Source organism: Triticum aestivum, chromosome 3B, assembly GCF_018294505.1.
Source record: "Triticum aestivum cultivar Chinese Spring chromosome 3B, IWGSC CS RefSeq v2.1, whole genome shotgun sequence".
NCBI lineage: Eukaryota > Viridiplantae > Streptophyta > Magnoliopsida > Poales > Poaceae > Triticum > Triticum aestivum.
In genome coordinates this window covers 785,032,864-785,055,434 of record NC_057801.1, presented here as the reverse complement: position 1 = coordinate 785,055,434, position 22,571 = coordinate 785,032,864, and the positions used below count along the sequence as shown (strand labels likewise).

General features: G+C 47.7%; 1 protein-coding gene across 1 annotated transcript; it reads right to left on the bottom strand.

Moving 5' to 3' along the window:
- Positions 1-20,575: 20,575 nt before the first annotated feature.
- Positions 20,576-21,153, bottom strand: LOC123067903 (glucan endo-1,3-beta-glucosidase, acidic isoform). The gene is made up of 2 exons (XM_044490489.1): positions 20,994-21,153; positions 20,576-20,898 (listed from the first exon to the last, which is right to left on the bottom strand). The coding sequence occupies exons 1-2, from the start codon at positions 21,064-21,066 to the stop codon at positions 20,576-20,578; spliced, it is 396 nt and encodes a 131-aa protein (XP_044346424.1). The 5' UTR covers positions 21,067-21,153.
- Positions 21,154-22,571: the final 1,418 nt, after the last annotated feature.

Here is a 22,571-nt window from a genome sequence, read left to right as displayed (position 1 = left end):
GAACTCTAGATCAGCCCTCCCAAGAGAGATTAGGGCTTGGCGGCGGCTCCGTATCGTAAAACGTGATGATTTCTTCTCTCTGATTTTTCTCTCTCCGGAAGCCAATATATGGAGTTGGAGTTGGCGTCGGAGGGCCACCAAGGGGCCCTCGAGGTAGGGGGGCGCGCCCAGGGGGGCGCCCCCCACCCTCGTGGACAAGGTGTGGGCCCCCTGGTCTTCATCTTTTGCAAGAATTTTTTATTGTTTTTTCTAAGGTGTTCCGTGGAGTTTCAGGTCATTCCGTGAAATTTTATTTTCTGTACAAAAAACAACACCATGGCAGTTCTGCTGAAAACAGTGCCAGTCCGGGTTAGTTCCATTCAAATCATACAAGTTAGAGTCCAAAGCAAGGGCAAAAGTGTTTGGAAAAGTAGATATGACAGAGACGTATCATGGTGTCAAGGGGAGATGGGTCCGATTCTTCTGAAGGGTTCGACGGTGATTCGTTGGGTAGGGATGTGAGTGCTCTGTTCTCAATATATAGGGTTAGGGTTGATTTGGGGATTTTTTTTCATAATTTCAACTCAATTTAACCTGTTTTTTCATATATGACGTGATGTGTTAGGTCCTGAACAATATCTGTATATGTTGTTTATAATTATGCGGGAAGGAATTACTTGTGAATTTTGTGGAATGAGCTGATTTGGAGTTGGCAGGATCACTAAAGGAAAGCATTGTCAAAGCTTTTGAAAATGTATGAAGAGGAGAAAGGAGGTAGAGTTAAGGGTAATCTTGTGAATGCGGAAAGAAATTTCAAGATTACTAGAGAGAAAGGAAGCTATAGGCCGAGCTCGTTAAAATGAATGATGAACTTTAGAAAGTGGTGAAGGAACAACCGAAATTTGCCCCAAAGGCCAAAAATGAACAGGCTTTTATTCACGTGAAAGCAGAATTGGAGCAAAAGAAGTTTCTTGATGGGACAACTGTAAATTTCCACAAAGTGATGAGACTGAAATTATAAAAAGAAAGGGATATATAAGCTGAAGGAGGAGGAGAAGAACCTTAAATAAAAGTAGGTGTCCCGTTCAAAGGCAGACAAAGACATGTCAAAGTTGAGAAAGATTGAGGAAATTTGTGATGGATGAACATGTGCAAGTGTTGCTAAACCAAGGTCAGGTTGAACCATGTGGTGGCACGTGCTCCCAAAACCAGTTGGGAGCGACCCAACAAAAATAGAAGACTAAAGCCAACAAACTTGAATACAGACGGACGGCAGCGTGAAGAGGCATTGGCATTGGGTACTACGGGTATTAGCTACAGCTAAGAAAGAATGTCACCATGATTGGGGGGCACACCAAGGAACCCACGGAGGGGGAAAAGGGCCACACCTGTCGCCAGAAATTTGCAGGAATGGCGATGAAACCTTGGAATCAGTTTCGCTGACGAGAGCGCTGCCATCCGAACCCGGTATTCATCCATAGACGCCATGTATGTCTCTCTATCTCCACCTGGTTCCAAATTGTGTGCACCATCTCCAAGGAGTATGTCCCCCAATATATTCTTCCGCGCCCATTCTGTTCCGCCCGAAGCAAAACAACTCCTCTTAACTAATGGAATGAGACAAATCATGTGTGTCCATTTCAAGAAAAAAGTGACAGCTAGCAGATTTAGTGATTTAAGTTGCACATATTTTAAGTAAGTCCAGCACCGGCCGGCTCTATATATATTCCCTGCCCGTTGTTCTCTAGGATTTAGAGTATGAACACTGTCAATATTTAAATCCTCCGCGTGGCTGGTTATTTTTGTTTCTCCAGGCTGTAGACAGCAAATTTCCTTCAGCAGATGGCTAGCCAAGTTTATCGTTGTTTACTCTTCGACCACTGGGATTTGCCAATAGCTTTGGAAGGGTCGGAAGATTCTGACGATAACCAAGTGATTGGAACATCGCACGATCAGTTATAAAGTTAGTGGACATGTACCACGACAAAGTCTTCTCATCGAGGGGTGGGCATAGTAACCCAGAACCGATATACCGAACCAAAAGAACCAGAAACCGAAAAATCGGTCCCTAATAATCAGGTCCTCATTTCTAAAGAACCAAAATTAATTTGTTGAATTCGTTGACCTTAGTTAACCAAAATAACTATTTGAGTCTCCATTTTCTATAACCAATTTCTGAAGAAGAATGAACCTAACCGATTGGCTTGGTTAAACCTGTTCCGCAACTCCGCCGGCGAGTCCGGTCCGAGGTTGCGGAGCGAGGGCGTGCGTCGTAGACGAAGTAGTCGAACGCGAAAGTAAAAGACACAGAGAAATATGGAGGAGACCAGCTTTATTAATCAATGATCAGGGATTACAATGATGTCTCCTCGTTGCTTTATATAGGGACTAGGGGGTCAAGGGATAAGTACCCACTTAACGTAAAGAGGGGAAACGGGAGGGGCTATCCCGAGCGACTCGGCGCTAGCCGCCGCCACCATCGAGGAGGCCCCGGTTTCGCAACACTCCCCCTTGGGTAATTATCCGTATATACATGCCTCAAAACTCCGAAAAAACCCAGTGGGAAAAAAAGGAGAAAGAGGCCACAATATACGTTGTTGTATTGCATGAATTGCCTCGTCAAAAACCTCGTGTGAGAAACATCAAGAAAACTCACTCAAGGGAAAAAGAGTACAATCCACTCAACCATCAAGTTGAGTACTCGATCATCAGGACCGAGATTTTAGGGACGAGTTTGTGAAGTTTCTCCCCCTAAACCTTGCATCTCTCTAAGTCTCATCATACCAATTCCACGCACACACCTCTTTAAGGTTGATGCCGGTAATGATATAGTGAACATATCAGCAAGATTGTCACAAGACTTAGTATGCAAAACTTTCACCTCATTCAACTACTGCAGCTCATGTGAATAGAAGAACTTGGGACTAATATGTTTTGTGAGGTTAATCTTCACATAACTCATCTGGACTTGTACAACACAAGCAACATTATCTTCATAGATAATGGTAGGGGTTTGTACGGTGTTCAGCCCACATGTCTGCTGAATGTGGCCGATCATCCGCCGAAGCGATACACACTCTTTTGACGCTTCGAATAGTGCCATGATTTCCGAGTGGTTCGTAGAAGTCGACACAAGTGTTTGCTTGGACGATTTCCACGAAAATGTTGTTCCACCACAAAGGAAAACATATCCAGTCTGCGATTTGCAATCATGCGGGTCCGATAGGTACCCAGCATCGACATAGCCTATAATAGATAGGTCTTGATTCCTTTTATAAAACAGGCCAAGATCTTTGGTTCCTTGCAGGTAACGGAAGACGTCCTTGACACCTTTTCAATGTCTTTTGGTAGGTTCAGAACTGTACCTTGCAAGCAAACTGACGGCGAACGCAATGTCTGGCCGTGTACAGTTTGCGAGATACATGAGTGCTCCAACTGCACTCAGGTAAGGAACCTCTGGTCCCAGAGTTTCCTCACCCTCTTGCTTTGGCCTGAATGGGTCCTTGTCTGGCTGTAAAGACCTCTCGACCATCGGGGTCTTAGAAGGATCTGCCTTATCAAATCCAAATCTTTCCAACACCTTCTGGGTGTAGGCCGACTGGTGCACTAGAATCCCATCAGGGGAATGTTCAAGCTGCAGACCTAGACAGAACTTGGTTTTACCCAAATCCTTCATCTCGAATTCCGACATCGGATAGGAACTCGCTTGCTCAATATCCTCAGGTGTACCGATTATGTTTAAATCGTCCACGTACACCGAGATTATATAGAATCCATCTTGGGATCGCCGTATGAAAACACATGGGCAATCTTTATTGCTCGTGTAGCCCTTCTCATGAAGCAAATCACTTAAGCAATTGTACCACATTCTACCAGACTGTTTGAGTCCGTACAGTGCCTTTTGAAGTTGAACACTGTATAGACCCCTGTTTGCTCTATCATGGTTCGGAACAGGGATACCTTCTGGAACCTTCATGTATATGTTCGAATCCAAGTTACCATATAGGTAAGCAGTGACAACATCCATTAGTTTCATTTTCAAGCCCATGTTTACTGCCATCGAGATCAAGTATCTAAAGGTAACTTCATCCATGACCGGGGAATAAGTCTCCTCAAAACCGACACCTGGTCGTTGAGTGAACCCTTGAGCAACGAGCCTTGCTATGTACCGTACTACCTTATTATTTTCATCTCTGTTTCGAACAAAAACCCACCTATGGCCAACAGGGTGAATGTGGGGAGGAGTTCGACAAACTCGTCCGAACACCTTCCTTTTGTTGAGAGATAATAATTCGGCAGTAATTGCCTGCTGCCAATCTTTCCAATCCGACCTTTTCTTGCAATCAGCGAGCGTGTTAGGCTCAGGGTCAAGATCTATGATTGAGGCAATTTTCGTAGCAAAGCTGATGTCGACAATCACCGTTGCTCGGTTCAGGGACTCCCTGTATAAATATAATTTATGGCCATTTCGTCATGGAGCGCATCCGGCACAAACACTTGCTCTACCAAATTTCCCATTATGGGAGCAAGGTCCTTTAGATTTCCCGCGCCGATGTGTGCGCTCACATCTCTGCTGGGTGTTTCCCCTATGGGAAAGTTTAAGTCTGGAATTTCATGCACTGAATTTTCCGTACTTGTGCCAGGCCTCGACTGGCTCCCCGTTTCAATTTGGGGTACTTTGGCGACAGGCTGCGATAAATCTCTCTTATCCTTTTTCGTCAGGCGTCCCCGAGTACTTGGGATTTGAGAAGCCGAATTTCTCGTCCTTTTAGGCCATTGGACGGGAGCGGGTATACCATCATTTTTCTTTGGTATTTCAACCCTTTCCGGTGCATTGCGCGCGTGCACATGCGATTTTGTCACAGTCTTTAAGTCACTAAAGTGATCGGGCAGTTGATTTGGTAAAGACTGCAAATCTATTATCTTTTGGATTTTTCTCTCAGTCTCAGCAGTGCGCGGGTCATGAGCGTGGATCCACGTGGCTTGCCACGTGATTTCTCGACTTTTAGCATCAAGGGGTTGATTCTCTCCACCTAAAGTCGGAAAAAAATCCTCGTCAAAAATGCAATCAGCAAAACGAGCCGTGTGACAGTCACCTGTCATGGGGTCCAGAAACCTGATTATGGATACAGTCTCATAACCAACGTATATCCCCGACTTACAGAGCGGCCCCATCGCCGATCGCTGAGGGGGTGGTATTTGTACATATACCCGGCAACCGAACCTACGAAGGTGGAAAATTTTCGGTGCCGACCCTTGCGCAAGTTGAACAGGAGAGTGGATGTTGTAGGCCGACGATCGAAAGTTGATGAGATTAGCCACATGCAACACCGCGTGGCCCCAACATGTAGTTGGTAAATTACAACCCTGAAGGAGCGGTCGTGCAATGAATTTAATTATTTTAATCAATGCCTCGGCAAGTCCATTTTGTGTATGAACATGTGGTATCGAGTGCTCAACTTTGATTCCCATTGCCATGCAATAATCATCGAACGCCTTTGAAGTAAATTCTCCGGCGTTGTCCATTCGAATAGACTTTATACAATAATCCGGGAAATTATTCCTCATTTGTATGATCTGTGAGATCAATTTTGCAAAGGCATGGTTCCGTGTTGACAGCAGGCAAACATTGGACCATTTAGAGGAAGCATCAATGAGCACCATGAAGTACCGAAACGGCCCCGTGAGGGGCTGAATTGGACCGCATATGTCCCCTTGGATACGTTCCAAGAACGCGGGGATTTCATCCCTCACCTTGAGGGGTGATGGCCTAATTACTAACTTCCCCTTAGCGCATGCATAGCACATGAAATCATCGGGATTCGGGAAGTTCTTCACGTTAACATTATGGCCATGCGAGTTGTTAATTATATTTCTCATCATTCTAAGTCCGGGGTGGCCTAACCTATCGTGCCAGAGGCAGAAGAGTTCAGAGCTTCTAAAGACGGTCATGAGGGTAGTGTACACGGGCGATGCTACTCTCTTAGCGTAGTATAGCCCTGTGTCAAACGAAGGAAGCCTTTCGATAACATGTTTACCACCGGCATCCCGCTTTGTGATGAGTAGGTACTCCTTGCCGTTTTCATCATCGGTCTCAGCATGGAAACCATTAGCGCGGATGTCTCTAAAGCTCAAAAGAGTACGAGTCGACTCCGGGTACAACAACGCATCATTAATGATCGAAGTTGTTCCCATAGGGAGTACAATAGTGGCTCGTCCGGAGCCAACTATGTGAGAACCGCAGTCGGCGATTGTCATAATACTTCCCGGAGATTTTTTAATGGACTCAAAGTACTTAGTTTCTCGTAAAATGGTATGAGTGGTGGCGCTATCGGCAAGGCACGTTTCCTCCATTCGGGCGCCACACGCGTTCTAAAATATGACATTTAATTAATGTAATGAGGAAGAAAATACATTAAAGATAAATGCACACATCTCAGAACATAACATGCTATCATGTATAAATAATGGAATAAATGAATAAATGTCATCCAGTCGCCAAAGTTAATAATAAGTTTATGCTCTCATAGAGCTTACAACCAAATCGAATTTATTCAATTTTATTGTATCAAATCGCGGAATCATGATAACCAAAGAGGTATGCTAAGTGGACTCGATGAAGAAGCCATTCAATTCCGCCGCAATCTCCATACTAGTGAGCTGATCCTCCTTAGAAATCATCTTAGAGGCCGCATCAATGTCTAGTGGTGGCGCCGCCCCTGAGGCGACCATGTGGTCAACCTCCATGGCGACGTGGGCGTCGGTAGAGACCGCCAAAGCTGCCGTGATGGGCACCACGGGGGTCGCCTCTATGGGCGCAGCAGGGGGCATAGCGATCATCATGGGTGCCGCCATGGGCGCCGGTGGTGCTCCCTCCTGAACCAAGGCGAGGTGCGTCTCACGCGCCTTCCGAGCCTTGTATGCTTCAACGACCTCCGGTGGTGCGCGGCACTGGCGGGAGAAATGCTCCACCGAGCCACAACGGAAGCAGTCCTAAGGCCTCTGCCCTCCCTTGCCCGGCTTGTTCTGCTTAGCCGGGGCAGGAGGGTGAGGGCCCTTCTTTTTGCCCTTGCGGCCCCTCTTCTTCTGTTGAGGCTTGCGGACTTTGAGAGCGTTCACCTCCTGGCGAGAACTCCCCCCAAGTGGTTGCGCGACAAAGTTCTTTTTGAGAACCTCATCCTGCGCCTCCGCCACCTGGAGGACGTCAATCAACTCTGAATACCTCGTGTAGTTCCCCTGGCGGTAGTTCCGTGAGGACTGGACCGCGTCGGGGTGGAAAGTGGATAGGGTTTTCTCAATCTTCTGGGAGTCGGTAATCTCAGTACCACACAACCGAAGAGTCGTACAAATCTGGTGCAGAGCCGAATTGTACTCCCCAACCGTCTTGAAGTCCGCAAACCTTAGACGGATCCACTCTGCCTCTGCACGTGGCTTCACAGTGTACTTCAGCCGCTCAAACCGCTGCTTAAGAGCGGTCCAAAGGCCAGAAGCACTGCGCTCAGCCATATACTCATCTTTCAGAGTAGGTGACAGGTGATGACGGAGAAAGTGCAGAGCCTGCACATTCTCAGTTTTGAACTTGGGATCAGTGGCGGCCAGCTGGGCCCCCTTACCGATCGCCCTCAGGAGGGTTTTGCCCTGGAGAAAAATCTCGCAGTCCGAGGACCATGACAGGTAGTTCAGCCCTGTCTGGGCCAACTCAGCAAACTCCTTGTGGACAATTTCGGCCATCTGCGATTTATGCAAAAATCATGAGATTACAACAGGTAATCTTTTGCACAAAGCGATGTTGATGAACTTATTCAATAAAAAGACGTTCCAATATTTAAAACATGTTATTATATGACTTACTAAATGATTAAGAGTGCTAAACAATTAATCTACAGCAGTCAAATCATACAATAATATCATGTTACAAAAATTAGCATGTTAAGCGCATCTAGTATGTGAAAACTAGCCCAAAAATTGGATTCCCGAGGCATTTTAAGCCCCAAATACGCATTTCCAGCGAAAACAAACATTCCAGGGACTTATACGCAAAATATTACAGCAGGAATATAGTCGCATAAATCTACGGTACTGTGGGGGCTAAAACGTAAAAATTCCCGCGCTGCAGCCGACGCCACCCTTTTTTTTAAGTCCCACGGCCGCGGCCCATCCGGCCCAACAGCCAGCGGGCCGGCCCATGCGGTGCTCGGCCACACGCAGCGAAGCTAGGGAAACCCTAGCGCCCGCATCGTTGGGCGCGGCGGCGGCTCGGCCACGCGGCTGGCGCCTCCGATGGCGGCCAGGGCACGCGGCGGCGGCCGGCCAAGCCGGCCAGTAGGGCGGCGCGGCCAGAGGCGCGGGGCCAAGCCAGCAGCCGGCCACGGCGCGCGGCCAAGGCCAGATGCGCGGCGCGGCCTATGGCACGGGGCCAAGGCAGCCGGCCACGGCCACGGTGCGTGGTGCGCGGCCACAGCGGGCGGCCACGGCCACGGCTGCAGCGGCCATGCCACCCGACGGCGGCGGCCAGAGGCACGCACGCGCGCGGCCACGGCACGACAGTCAGTGGGGCGCAGTGGCGCGTGGCCAACACGTGGTGCGACCACGGCTCGCGGCAGCGACGGCTGCCAGGCCGGCCAGCGGGGCGGCTGCGGCTGCGGCGTCAGGAGGACACGCCGTGGTGCGTGCGACCAGCAGGGTCGCGGCCGGCAGATGGCGACAGCACGCGGCCAGCAGGGCCCGACGGCGACGACGGCGACGCGGTGCGGTGCTCGTGACGAGCGGCGTCGGAATCTCAAAACATCGTCGTGTTCATCGGAAACATCGACGACGCGTGGCACAGCGGGTGCGTTGCGGCGGTACCGCGATCATCTGGATCACGATCTGTACCGACTCCCGTATAGTGTAGTCAACAAGTCTCTCGTGATCCAAAAACATCGACATTGGTCGGCGACGTATTCGTCCGCTCAGTTTTCAGGAGAGAAATCCACACCATAGGTAGATGAATCCGAAAAATAGTCTAATCACACAAACGGAATCGTTGTAACGAAAGGTATCCATTTTTGCAAAGGTGGGGATCGGATTTTATACCTCCGCGGGATCGACGAAAGCCTGCGTGATGCAGGCGTGACGCAGGCTTGACGGAGAGTTGATGGAGCAAAGCGTGCTGATAACGTGTTCCGCAACTCCGCCGGCGAGTCCAGTCCGAGGTTGCGGAGCGAGGGCGTGCGTCGTAGACGAAGTAGTCGAAGTAGTCGAACGCGAAAGTAAAAGATACAGAGAAATATGAAGGAGACTAGCTTTATTAATCAATGATCAGGGATTACAATGATGTCTCCTCGTTGCTTTAGATAGAGACTAGGAGGTCAAGGGATAAGTATCCACTTAACGTAAAGAGGGGAAACGGGAGGGGCTATCCCGAGCGACTCGGCGCTAGCCGCCGCCACCATCGAGGTGGCCCCGGTTTCCCAACAAAACCGAATGCCGGGCCTTGCATCAAAGAAAAACCTTCAGTTCGTGTGCTCTCAAAAATATCAGGGTCCTAGGCCGTCTCTTCTATTTTGCTCCTTTTATTAGTACATAAACTTGACCCATTTCCCCTTTCGCCCGTGCCGCGAGCGCGAGCGGACGGGGAACCCTAGGTCACCGCCCCTCCACCCCCTCCTCCGGACCCACCCCCCGCGCCGCCTCGAAGCGCTGCCGGGCGAAGCCCGGACGGCGTGGGCGGTGGCGGGGCCGCTTCTTCCCCTTCGTGCGCTGGGCTTGTAGACCGCGGGTTTGTTTAGTTTTTTTTTTTTTGAGTCATGCATGTAGCCGTGTCCAGCTACTAGACTGTGGGTTTGTACTCACGTTAAGATGAGACTGATGAGTTAATGTGTGTACACGCAGGTTAGTAGTGGAATTACGTGATTTAGTTAGTAGCAGCATGAGAATAGGTCTAGGTGCATGCATGAGTGGATTTGTGACTACCGGTGGGCCTTGCATGTTGGCCGAGTCGCATGGGTATAGAGAGATTCCAGGAGGTGGATTAGTGCGTTGGTGGAGTAAGTGCATGTGGTGTGAGTCTTATCCTGTACTGGCTATTTAAGTTGATATGTGAATCGGAAAATTGAGGCCGTGAGGGCTGAGGCAAAAATAATGTAGTCATTGTGGTACACCAGGGAGAGAATGCCTGGTTACAAAGCTAGTTGGGCTTGTTCCTTGTTGCGTGTGTGTGTAGAGTTGCATGTGTATGTGTGTATTCTTGTGTTCTTGAGAGAAGAAGGTAGAGAGAAACCACAAGAGAGTTTTCTGAGGGAGCTCGAGGTAGAAGAAGAAGCGGTTGTGTTCCTGGCGCGGGGACGACAGGGTCTCGTGCGCCTGTCGCGGTGGAGTGGCTGGGGCTTCCTGGCGGCGGTGGGGCGGGGCTGCCCACCTGGCTGGTGGCGGCTCGATCCGTGGCGTGTACGTCTTCGACGTGCGGCGTGGATCTGGTTCATGGTGGCGGACGACGTCCGGTGGCACGCAGATACGTAGAGATGACTTGGTCCGCGTTGGTTGCCTTCTTGTTGTGCCCTTCGTGTTGTGTGTTGACGGCATCGGTCCGAGCTATGCTCGTCGGGTGATGTCGTGTCGTTGGACTGATTGGCTCTGGTGGCCACGGGCATGGCGACGTTCGAGCTTGCTCGGCGGTGACAGTTGGAAGTCACTGGGTTGCATCCCCACGGTCCATCGGGACCGGCAGGGGAGGTAGGCGAGGGCACCTCCTACTGTGGAGGCGCTGACCCAAATCCGGTGGCTGATGCCGGTCTAGGAGTGAAAGGAGTTCCATTTGGCTCCTACTACCATTGTTAGGGGCTGTGATGTGGATTGCTGGTGGTGTTCGGGGCCATGGATGCCGGGGTGGTGGTCCCGGATGGCTGGCTTCACGGTTAGCTTTCCGGCAGGCTCTGTGGTGGCGGTGGTGACTCCACTTCTTCGTCGTATGGGCGGAAAGGGGTGGAGTGGTGGGAGGCCTTGGTCTGCTATGGAAGTGCCCAGATCTGGTGTGGATGGCCTGGCCCTCATGGTGGTGTTGATCGGGGCTCCTCCTAGTGGCGCATGCGAGTGTCCGAGCGAAAGCTTCGCGCTATCTGGCGCCGGCTTCGGCGGTGCTCTTAGGTGCCGCTTGCTTCTTGAAGTATTCTCTATGATATGCCTTCCCTATAAAGGACCCGAAATACCTTGCTTACGTATCATTGGAAAGTGCATTAACATAAATACGGCAGTAAGCAGAGGCAGTACAAAGGTATGTAAACTATAAAAACGAGTCAAAGTGGATTGGCCCACACTAGCACTTCCGCGTAATAACTCCACTAAAGGCGATCCTATTATCGGAATGGCGTCAGGTACACCTGTCACAATTTTGACTGCCCAATAGCCAATTTGATCCCAAGGCAAAGAATAACCAGTTACACCAAATGTTGCAGTCAAAACAGCCAAAACCACACCTATGACCCAAGTTAATTCACGGGGTTTTTTAAATCCCCCTGTGAGATACACACGAAATACATGCAGGATCATCATTAAAACCAAAGAGATTGCCCAGGGAAATAGGTAAAAGAAATTTCCATCCAAGATTTAATAACTGATCCATTCTCATCCTCGGTAAAGTCCATCTTATTGTGATAGAAATGAAGAGAAATAAATAAGCTTTAGTTAATGTAATAAATATACCCATTGTCATTTTCAAAATTCCAACTGCTTTATTCATTTGGAAAAAAAATCAAAAAAGGATATATAGGGAATAGATAAATTCCACCCGCCCAAGTCGTAATTTCACTTGGGTAGGCCAAGATAGTCAGGTTATACTCTATATCAGAGCAAATTTCCTTTTATTATTAAAGATATTTAATTTAATACTTTGAAAAATTAAAGCATGGCATGTACTTAAAAAAGGGACTTACTTTATTTTAGAATTCCACAATGAAATACTGAATTTTCTAGCAATTATAGTACCCCGATCCGAAATAAAAAAGAACCCTCAAATTATTTTGAGAAATTAAAGTAGTTAGTCTTCGGGGCAGAGTGGAAGAAGGGCGGAGACTCTCGAACGAGGAAAAGGATCCCTTCGAAAGAATTGACCGAGGAGCCGTATGAGGTGAAAATCTCATGTACGGTTCTTTGTCGTCGTGGAGCTCGTTATGCCAGGGCTCCGGGTGAAAATCTTTGTCTACACGGACTCGACAATGGCGACATTGTGCGTCGTTACCCTCTTGGGGGCATTGTCGTGGAGCTCAGGAGTCGTCGATCCGGCCTCGGCGAGGTGTTAGCTTGTTCTATGTTTATTTTGTATCTTTGGATTTGCTTTGTAAGAGGGCCTCCTCACCAGATTGTATCGTCTACCTTGTACTTTGTTGTGTTGCTTTGTTTATAAAGCACGGCGAAAACCTATATCGAGGGGTACATAAACTCACTCCTTTCCTTTTTTTGAACCATCATGCAACCTTTGTTCATATCAAATTCGTGTGGGTTCTCCCATGGCTACTAAATTGTGTGCACCACCTCTGAGGAGGTTATTGGCAACTATAGTTTGCTGCATCCATCGTGCTTACACACTGGCCAACCAACTCTCCGTTTAGGGAAAGTAGTGGCTGAACCCCAGCTCGGTGCACTCACGCTACACCCAAGCAATAAAACATACCAACACATTTCAAAAAATTCTGAAATTTTATGGAAATGATTATGAAAAAATGTTATTGTTGCAAAATTTGGTGGTCAAGTGACATCCGAGGAACTCTGCACAACAATAAAATAAAATTACAAGTTTTGCTCAAATAGTGCACGTATTATTTGAGTAATTTTCAGTCATTTTGTTTTTTCATACAGATCTCTCCGATGTCATTTGACCACCAAACTTTGCAAACATCAATAACATTTTTTATATCATCATTCCCACAAAATTTCTGATTTTAAAAAAATGTTTTGCTATGTTTTCTTGCATGCGAGTATCCAGGCCCGGCCCTGAGGCAGCCGCCCCAGGCCGTCGGTGCCAGTGGGGCATCAAAATGCTGAAGTTTACATATTGTCCTTGACGAATTCCTCCTTTTCCTTTTTGTTGCAGTTTCCTTCCATAATCTATGGTTTTCTTCTTTAATGTACGATCCTATTTAGTAGGTTACTGTTTAATCCTAATTTTCTTCCTTAGGGCATGTACAATGGTGCTATCTTAGGAGTGCCATGTATGATAAATGATGAGGTGAAGGAGAGAGAAAGGCTTGTCTTCTCTTATTTAAGAGAAGACAGGAGATGATCTCTTAGCACAATATGTCTCATCATGTTTTTAGGAATAACTAGTTATTGAAGATAAAGGCTAAGACATAACCCATTGTAGACGTTTTTTTTGTCATATCTAAATTACATGCAAGACTTAAGATAAGACTATCTTATCAACCGTTGTACATGCCTTCACTAGCACATGCACGATTTGGGAAACATGTATCAATTATTGTATGCGATTAATTAAGTGTAGTCATGAATAAAAAGCTTTTGATTTCCTCCCTTTAATCCATGCGACTACTAGCTACAACCATGTGAACAGACGCCAAAAGCAAGGCAACGGATCGCCCCCTGCGTGGCAATTGATATTCATCTCCTGTGCGTGCATGGCGCCGCCGCCTAGTATTAGAGCAAGCCTGAGTCAGAGGAGTACATGACTGCCGGAGATAACCACGCCGCTGCCTCCCATGTGACCATGCTAATTCTCCGGTGACGATTTACAAAGACCAGGGAAAAAAATTACAAGTTACAAAGAAGAGAAGGTATGGCTCTTATCTCTATTTATACTGGTAGTTTATCCCCTATGAGATTTTACCATGATGATTGATCAAAATATATAAATGATTATCAACATTGCCTCTTCACTGTCGCAACTGGATGCTGATAATTGTTTTATTAGATAGTGTTTATACATTGGCATTATTGGGGTTATTAATTTTTTTCAGTTCGGCGGCATGCTGACAGTTGAAATGAAGGAATAACACGAGAGGCTTTACAAATCAAAGCAGTGATCATGGGCATTTAAATCATCTGCTAGTCTTGCCGATGGACCCGCTTCTAGATTGTGATTCAAAAATTAGGTTAATCTTTAGTAAAGAAAGTGACTTATAAGAGAAAAAAAACTATATTTTATTTGGTTGACAATTCAACATATTTTCTCGTATTTTTTCTATGTTCATGTTAAGGACTTTGAGATTGGGATCAAGGTCAAGTTTGATAGGGTGAAGTGGCCTATTAGATCCCCGGCTTACCATTAGAAAGAAAGTTTAGCCGCCGACATCAATGTGTTAAGCATATAGGATATATTCTAAGAATGTCACTAAGTAGAGTGAATTATGAAACTCCAGCATTTAGGCCCGGATAGAATGGGTTCTCAAGCTTGGAATCATTTAGCCTAACCTTTAACAAAGTCAGCATCTTTTCATCACAAGAGTGCATTTCATCTTCTTGGAATTTCGGAACTAGAATCCAAAGAAACAGGTTTCGCGCCTCCCCGGCAAAAGCAGAAGAAGTTGTTACCAGATTCAAGTAGTTTTACCCCGGCCCCCCTTAATCTCAGGACCGGCCCTGGGAGTAGCGTGGGTACACTGAGCTGGTGTGTACAACAACCATTCTCCTCCCACTATTAATGAATGGAATGAGACAAATTTCTTGTCTCGGTTTCAAAAGAAAAGCACCTGCAAGCTTAGATAACTCAGTCGCTCACTTGATTCCCCACAACCAACCAAGCAACCTGTAGTGATAAAAGCAACAAAAAAGTGAGCGGTGAGCAGCAAGGCAAGTCCATTTCTTGAGTAGAGCGTGGTCTCTCTTACTAATTCATGGCTTCTCACACATCACAATCCACGGCTGAGATGGTCAAGTCTGCCATTGTTGGGGAAGGAGTAAGCTGGATATTTTCTAGTATTGCAGCTACCAGGCAAACCAAGGACAAACCAGATTTAGAAGCAACAAGAAGTGGTGGCCTAGAGAGGCTAGAGATGGCGCGCATCAAAATGGAGGCCGCCCTCCAGACGTCCAACAAGTGGCAAATCACTGACACCTCGCTACTCCATTGGCGAAAGAAGCTGAAGTGCGCTGCCCAGGACTGCGACGATGCAGCACACAGATGCAGGCAACTTTCTCGTGAAGAGGACGAGGCGGAGCAGGTGGTAAGGAAATCCTCATTTCCTAGACGGGTTGCTCATGCCACCAAGGCATTCATCTCCTCTCGTGTTGGCTGCAACAATGATCATTCCTCTGCGGGTAGTGCCACCGCGGCGGCCATCAGAAGATTTGAGTGGTACGCGGAAGGTGCCGGAGAATTCATCAGGTACATGCAACTCGGCGGAACACCGCATCAGCACTTATTCTTCGACCCTCTCATTGGGCATATCTTCGCCGGCAAAAGACTGATGTATGAGTTGTTGCATCCGGGACGACAATATCACTTCTTCGGCATACGACCGATGAGTTCCGAGGAGCGAGGGCTGGAGGCCATGCTATCCTTCGTGTATGAAGATTACAAGATGCCAGAGAAGAGTTTTTGCTTGGGATTGATGATGCGCCTTTCGAAGAGTACAAACATAATTGGAACTACCGTCAGGTGCTTGCAACTGGTGAACCCTCACTTCAAGTCCACGGCCGATGCCATCATCAAAGAGATCACCCAGCTGCCGACGCAAGATTTCTCCTTGGTGCCGGCAGAAGTTAAGAATACCCACACAGAGTACTGGAACAACATCCAACGAACTTTGACTGGATTTTTTCGCCCAGATCCATTATGTTGTCAAGGATACAATCATGAGAACGTGCCTTCTTGTTCTGGTGGCGTCCATGCCAATGGCGACAACGGAAACAAATATATGCTTTCAAGCAAACTTCCAGAACCGGTATGCCAAATGTTTTTGCAACATCACATCTCACTTTCCGAGTATAATAACCTGCTGCCGCTGGGACCAACCACAATATCTGGCGATGAGGACACTCCTTCTCCACATAATTTCCCACCTTTGAAGTTAGGAATCTTATTCATGCCTCATGACTCCCTAGGGGAAGGCTCCAAGTCTGCTGGCAAGGGCTCTGTGATAGAGGTGGTAGATGGAGAGAAGCAAGGCCTTACACATGTGAATGCTCACCCAGAACAACTTGCTGAGATCTTGCTTCCCAAGGCGATAACTCATCTTTATCATAACACTCAGGCTACGACATACCACATATGTTGGACGTCTAACCATGGCAGTGCACGCCTGTTGGTGGAGAAGACAGGTATACTCCAAGGATGCGGTGCCATCAGATCGACACGACGAGGTAAAAAAATTAAGAGTATGAGTACTAGGGTGCATTATCAGGTGCAGCAGATTGAACAAATAAGGGAAGTGCACTGGAAAAAGCTAGTCGGAGATTTCCTCAAATTATGGGCGGTGCGTTCCTCGGAGAGGCTGCAGAGCTTGTTTTCAGCATGGACCGACCAGTACTGAGGCAAGGAGTGCACTGGACTTTACTGGTCTCATTTAACATGTTGTTTGTTGAGTTGTGTTCTCTGGAGTACCGTTGTGGAAAATAATTCATTTCATATAGTGGAATAATATACAGATCAAATATGCGGTTGTTGGACTGTTGTTGTGATGTGCTAATTTAAAATCTATTGTGCACAATTCGCTAAAAAGATAAAAAGTTTCAAACAAACACTGAAGTAGGTAAACTTAATTTGGCAAATGCGATGACCATAATCCACCTTAACTCAAAACATAACCTACATCATGAATTGATTATTAGTTTTAAGTATAACCAGCTTAGCTTATTGATCAATTTTCTGCAGGGATACAACCTACAACCAATGGTGAAAACACATCATAGTGCCCGATAGCAAGTAGGGGTGTGGCCTGCTTTACTAAACTATGTGCCTCTTTTGTTCATGGCTAAAGCGTGCGTGCTGGAAAAAGCTCAGTAGTTTTAGCCACCATTGAACGTTCCACAATTGTTGGGACCATCCTTTTTTGAAGCTCATACTGTAGAACAATTGTTGTATGGTATTTTGATTTTATAATCAATCAAAAACATATTTACAAATGGAACAAAAGTAAATAAAAGAGGAGGAATCCTCTATCCCATTCCAGGCCTTTCTAACATAGTGAACCTAATTAACCAGAGAATACTTTTCACGGTGTTCATTCTAGATGATCACTAACCAAAGAATCCTGGAGCAGCGTGCCAACTTCGTCGGGGAGGAATAGCCAGGGATTTCCTCAAATTATGGGTTGTGCTATCCTCAGAGAGGTTGCAGAGCTCGTTTTCAGCATGGATCGACCGATACTGATGGAAGCAATGCAGTGCACTAGTGCTTCATGGCCTTTTGAGGATTAATTTCATAGGAATCCGTCCTAGTTCTTTCCATGATTTTCGTTTAAAATTCACGTGGAACCGGATTCAACAAATCTGTCATAGATGGCACGCTGCTTCGTGATAAAGTTGGGGTTTGCCGCGGCCATGGCTGCCACAGCCTCCCCGCGCGTGCACTCGCCGTAAATCTGGCCTTCCGCCAGCCGGTGCTGCTCCAGGAGAAACATGTTGTACCGATGTTCCTCCTGCGCCAGCTGGAACACCGACAAAGGCGCCAGCGCAGGCTGCACCTCCGCCATGGCGGCATTGACACTACCACACTCAGCCCCTATGGCGACGGCGCCCGCCGTCGGCATAGGCCTGATTCCCGTCGGGATAGGCCTATGCCGTCCGCCCCCGTCGGCAACATATACATCGGCGTACCCCGGGATGCCATCGGCATAGATGCTATCCCGACGGCGTTCGTACATCTGTGCCGACGGCAACGTTCCACGCCTAACGGTGGATGCCGCCGCCGCCGTCAAGTGCTGCCCAACTAGAAGGCGCCACGTGGCAGAACTATGCCGACGACCAGGCCATCAGCATAGATTCATAGCTCTACCACGTGGCGCTCGCAGGTGCCTCTTGGGGCAGGACTATGCTGACGGCCTAGCCGTCGGCGTATATTCAAACCTACACGGACGGCCTGGCCGTCGGCATGGTCCTGCCACGTGTCGATCACTGGTAGCTCCTGGGGCAGTACTATGCCGACGGCTAGGCCATCGGCGTAGATTCAAATATGCGCCGACGCCATGTGTCGCTCACTGGTAGCTCGCAGCACCCCTATGCCGACGGCTAAGCCGTCGGTGTAGTTTTTGTCTGTTTTTTTTTTCTTTTTTATGTTTCAAATCAATTTAGTTCAAATCATATCAAATAGCAATTATATAGCAGAATCACAGCACCAGCATCACAACCAAAACAGCACCACCATCAAACAACATCACAACCAAAACAGTACCAGCATCACAACCAACATCACATGGTCACAACGAGCAACATAAGCATCTAGCTAAGATCACAAGTCACCCGAAGCCGAAGTAGCAGAACATACACACAAGTCATATGTAAGCAACATAAGCATATGAGCATAACATCCGAAGCCAAAATAGACTCTCACAGCCGAATAGCTTAAGCGCCACTACGTCCACGACCACCGCAAAGGTTGGCACCGCCAAGTCCGCGAAATCTGAGGTCGTCACTGCTACCCCTAGCGCTACTGCCAAGACCGCCACCGCCTTGGTGGATCGGAGTGGCCGGGCTCCGTGACTCGAGAGGGATGCAAATACCGGCACCACCACCAACAGTAGATCCATCGGTTTCGTGGATGTTTGAAAAGAAAAGTTAAGGGGATATATAATTGTGTTGAATAAATGGTAAGCAGCACTGTTGAATAGTTTGGGCCTGTACTAACCGGTGTAGTCCCCGGTTGCTGTGCCAGAAACTCCTCATAGGTAAGCAGCACGACAGCCGGTCTAGGTGGTGGTGGATCCATTTGAGGAACCGTGCCGGTCGCCATGCACTCAATAACTCGCTGCATCATGCGAGTGTTGTGCTCCTGCGCTGCCTTAACTCTCGCGTGCCACGCCATAGTACTTGGCATCGCCAGGCTTGGGCTTCCTACACACGTATGGGCGATCTCCCACGCCTCCATGTGTGAGAGCGGCTACTTCAGTGTCTCCTCCTGCAACAGCAAACAGAGGTTAGTCATACATAACAAAGTGACCGTAAAAAGAAGAAGAAGAATGTTTAATGAGGTTAGTCATACATGAAGTGTCTTGTGGAGAAAGTGGTTCCGGTTTTCCTGAGCATGTACTCCCTCCTTTCCTCGGTTAGCCTTGTTTTTTATGCTCTTACCTGCCCAGGCTTCATCCTGACCACACCACATATCCACCAATGCCGCCCAGGACTCGTCTTTTCCATAACACCAATTTGGACAGACCTACATAATGAAAGCATAATGGCATGTCAACATGAAACGATGAAATCTACCACAAACATCGGAATGAAAAATCTTTTATACTTACTGCCAAGTACTCGTGCCTCTTCAAGGTAATGCCCATCCTCCGCGCTTCGTCCTTGGTCATATTCACACCAAGAGCATTGTGATAGTATGTCGAGATGGCCACCCAGCGCACCTCGTACTGCATCTGGCGGGCCTTCTTCTTGGCTTGGTGCAACACGATCTCGTCGGCAGTGGCCTTATGCTCCTGAAGAACTCGATAGTATTTCTACAACATATATGAAACCAGAATGGAAGAAGCCATGAGTTAAATCATTCATGAAACCAGAATGGACTTGTGCTCCTAAAGAGAACTCACCCAAAAATTAGTGATCACGGCCTTAGCATGGCTCTCATAGTCCGCGTGGGGGCCCGCTACCCAGTGGTCCAGCTCGTGGCCAAAACCAGGCGGTCCGGGTGCCTGACTGGATCCGGATAGTACAGCCCCGGCAAGTATATCTTCAGCAAGACGGTGATGAGGCCGTTCGGAATACGGGCCCCTTTAGGATATGTCCAATTGCTGCAAAAGAATGAAATATTAGCATGTGACAAGCAAAATAAAGAAAAATATAAGCATGTGACAAGCAAAGGAATAAAATTATTATAAAGTGGCACTTACTCTTTCCCCATGGGCTCAATGAGCCAGTTCTGGTCCTCGGTGGCAGGAATCTGCTTTGGGAGTTTTGCATTACCATGCAGCCACCCCTTGTTGTTGCCAACCCCCTCACCGCCAGCACCATCATCCCCGCCACCACCATCAGCCCCCCCACCACCATCCTCCTCGCATGCCTCCTCCTCCTCCTCGCCCCCCCCCCTCCCCAACCTCCTCCTCGTCCTCGCCACCATCTCAAACCTCCTCCTCCTCCTCGCCCCCATCCCGAACCTCCTCCTCCTCCTAAACCTCCTCCTTCTCCTCGTCAGAGGGTACCTCACCAGAGGAGGGTACCTCACTAGAGGAGGGCCTCTAAGACAACGCCCCTAAGTCGGTGAGGATGCGCTCTTTCTGGCCGCGACACCCTGTAGTGGCTCCCCCCCCCCCCCCCCCCCCCGCGCCCTCTAGGGCTCTCCCCCCGCCCCCTCCTCCCTCTACGGTCATTGAATGCGCCGTCGGAGGGCGGCGAGGAGGACACGAGCATGCTCATCTTGACCGCGGTGGACACCTTGACGTCCTCGCGGCGACGTCAAGGTGTCCACCGCGGTCGCGACGTCAAGGTGTCCACCGCGGTCAAGATGACCCTAGAGGATGTTCCGCGTGTCACCGCCATCCACCTTGTTGCCGGCCGCGACGTACTTGACGCGGACGCTCGGGTAGGCGAGCACGTTGTCCCGGACCCAGCCGGCCGCCGCTGCAGGGTCGGAGGCGAGGGCGGCGAGGTCGCCGTTGCCCACGTCCATGATGAGGATGATGCCGGTGCCATCGAGCGCCCGGAGCGTCTCGGGGTCCGGCGCGTAGATGCGCATGGCGCCGATGCCCTGGCACTGGTAGAACTGCACCACGTCGGCCGGCGACGGCAGGTTGTCGCCGAGCATCCCGTTGCAGACGCCGATGGATTGCACCTCTGCACACGATCGATAACATTGCGAATAATCAGTCATAGACTCCTAGCTAGTCTGACACTGGTGATCAACGGAGTCGTGCTGGTTGGTTGCTTACCGGTAAGGATGGGTGCGAAGACTCCGACGACCAACGCCACGGCGAGCGCCGAGGCAGCATTTTGCCGTGCCATATTCGAGCAGCTGACTGACTCTCCTTAGGTAGCTACGAAACAGTTGGAGCACGTACTCTACTCCTTTTGCATGCAACTGTACCAAGCAGACGCGGCCTATATATACATACCGGATTCGAAGAAGTTTGGCGAGTTGCAAGTTCGTAGTTGGTCAATTCTAGTTCCCGACTTCAAAGCCGGTTCCACTCTATAGGTAGCCAGGTGCCCCCTGAGGTGTGTGGCGCGACCGTGCGTACATGTACATGAGTTCCAAACTTCCATCTGTCCAACGCAACCAGCTGCCTTTGAGACCCCTTCCTCAAAAAAAAAAAAAAAAAAAGAAAAAAAAAGAAGGTGCCTTTGAGATCCTGCACCAGTCGCGCCCTGAAGACTTGTCACGTTTCTTATTTTCCCACCTCATCGATCCGTTCGTAACGCAACTTTTTTCTAACACAGTACATACATAGACGATCATAATTCATACATATGCACATATATCTTTATCTTTGCCTAATAATAAAGTGTCTATCATTTCTGGCGGTCCGTCCAAAACAATACCCCCGAAGTTCTTATAAAGTACCCGCTATGCCATCCATTAGTGAAGAAACCGATTCGATTTTTCAGATGAAAAGTCACCGTCCTATTTCGCTGTTTTATAGAGGTGAGACCGATATAAGCCACAGATCCACAAGCAGCAGAGTACTTGACGCATATCTCCTTCGATCCCCATCTTCCACACTTTTTAACTCGCTTTTTTCACGCATGCCCTCCCCCATGTATGCGCTTTTGGGCCGGCCCATGTGCGGGGCTTCTGTCCTCTATATTTTTTTTCATTCTGTTTTGTTGCCTTTTCTTTTCTCATTCTGTTTTCTTTCTTCTTTAAGTTAATTCGGGATTTTCAATATTTCCAGTTTGAGTTTTCAAAAAAAAATGTTCGAGAAATCATAAAATATACATAAATTCAAATAATATTTACGAAATCATAACATTTTTGCAGATTCAAAGAGTATTGGTGGTTTTGCAAAACTGTTTGCAAATTATTAAAAAATCATGATTTGGAAAAAATGGTCGGGAAATAAAATCATGTTCATGATTTTGGAAAAATGATTATATATTCAAAACATATTCAGGAATCTGAAAAAAATATCAATCAAATTTTAGAAATGTTCACAAAACTAAAAATAAACAATTTTTAAAATTTTGTCCCTATTGTAAAAAAGTTCATCGATTCAAAAAAAATTGTTTAGTCAAAAAATGTTAATGAATTCGAAAATAGTCATTCATTTAAAAACTGTTCGTAAACAAAACTAATGTTCATTATTTTTTTCAGAAAATCCAAAATTTCAAAAAAAATGTTGTCGATTCGAAAAATTGTTCCACCAATTCAAAAGTCTTTTATGTCTAGGATTTGATTCATTTTTTGAAAGTCTTTATATTTCTTGGCGTTGGCAGTAGTTCGTGGTCGATGAGATTTGTTTTTAAAGTTTTAAACATTCCCTTCCACAACAAAGCGACAAGTGGGGCAT

What these genes read in the sequence shown, in the direction of transcription:
- LOC123067903 (XM_044490489.1), bottom strand. Translation starts at nt 21,066, where the DNA reads ATGGCACGGCAAAATGCTGCCTCGGCGCTCGCCGTGGCGTTGGTCGTC. An exon ending in CTTCGCACCCATCCTTACCG is followed by an intron (nt 20,899 to 20,993) that starts GTAAGCAACCAA and finishes GATCGTGTGCAG; the next exon opens with AGGTGCAATCCATCGGCGTC.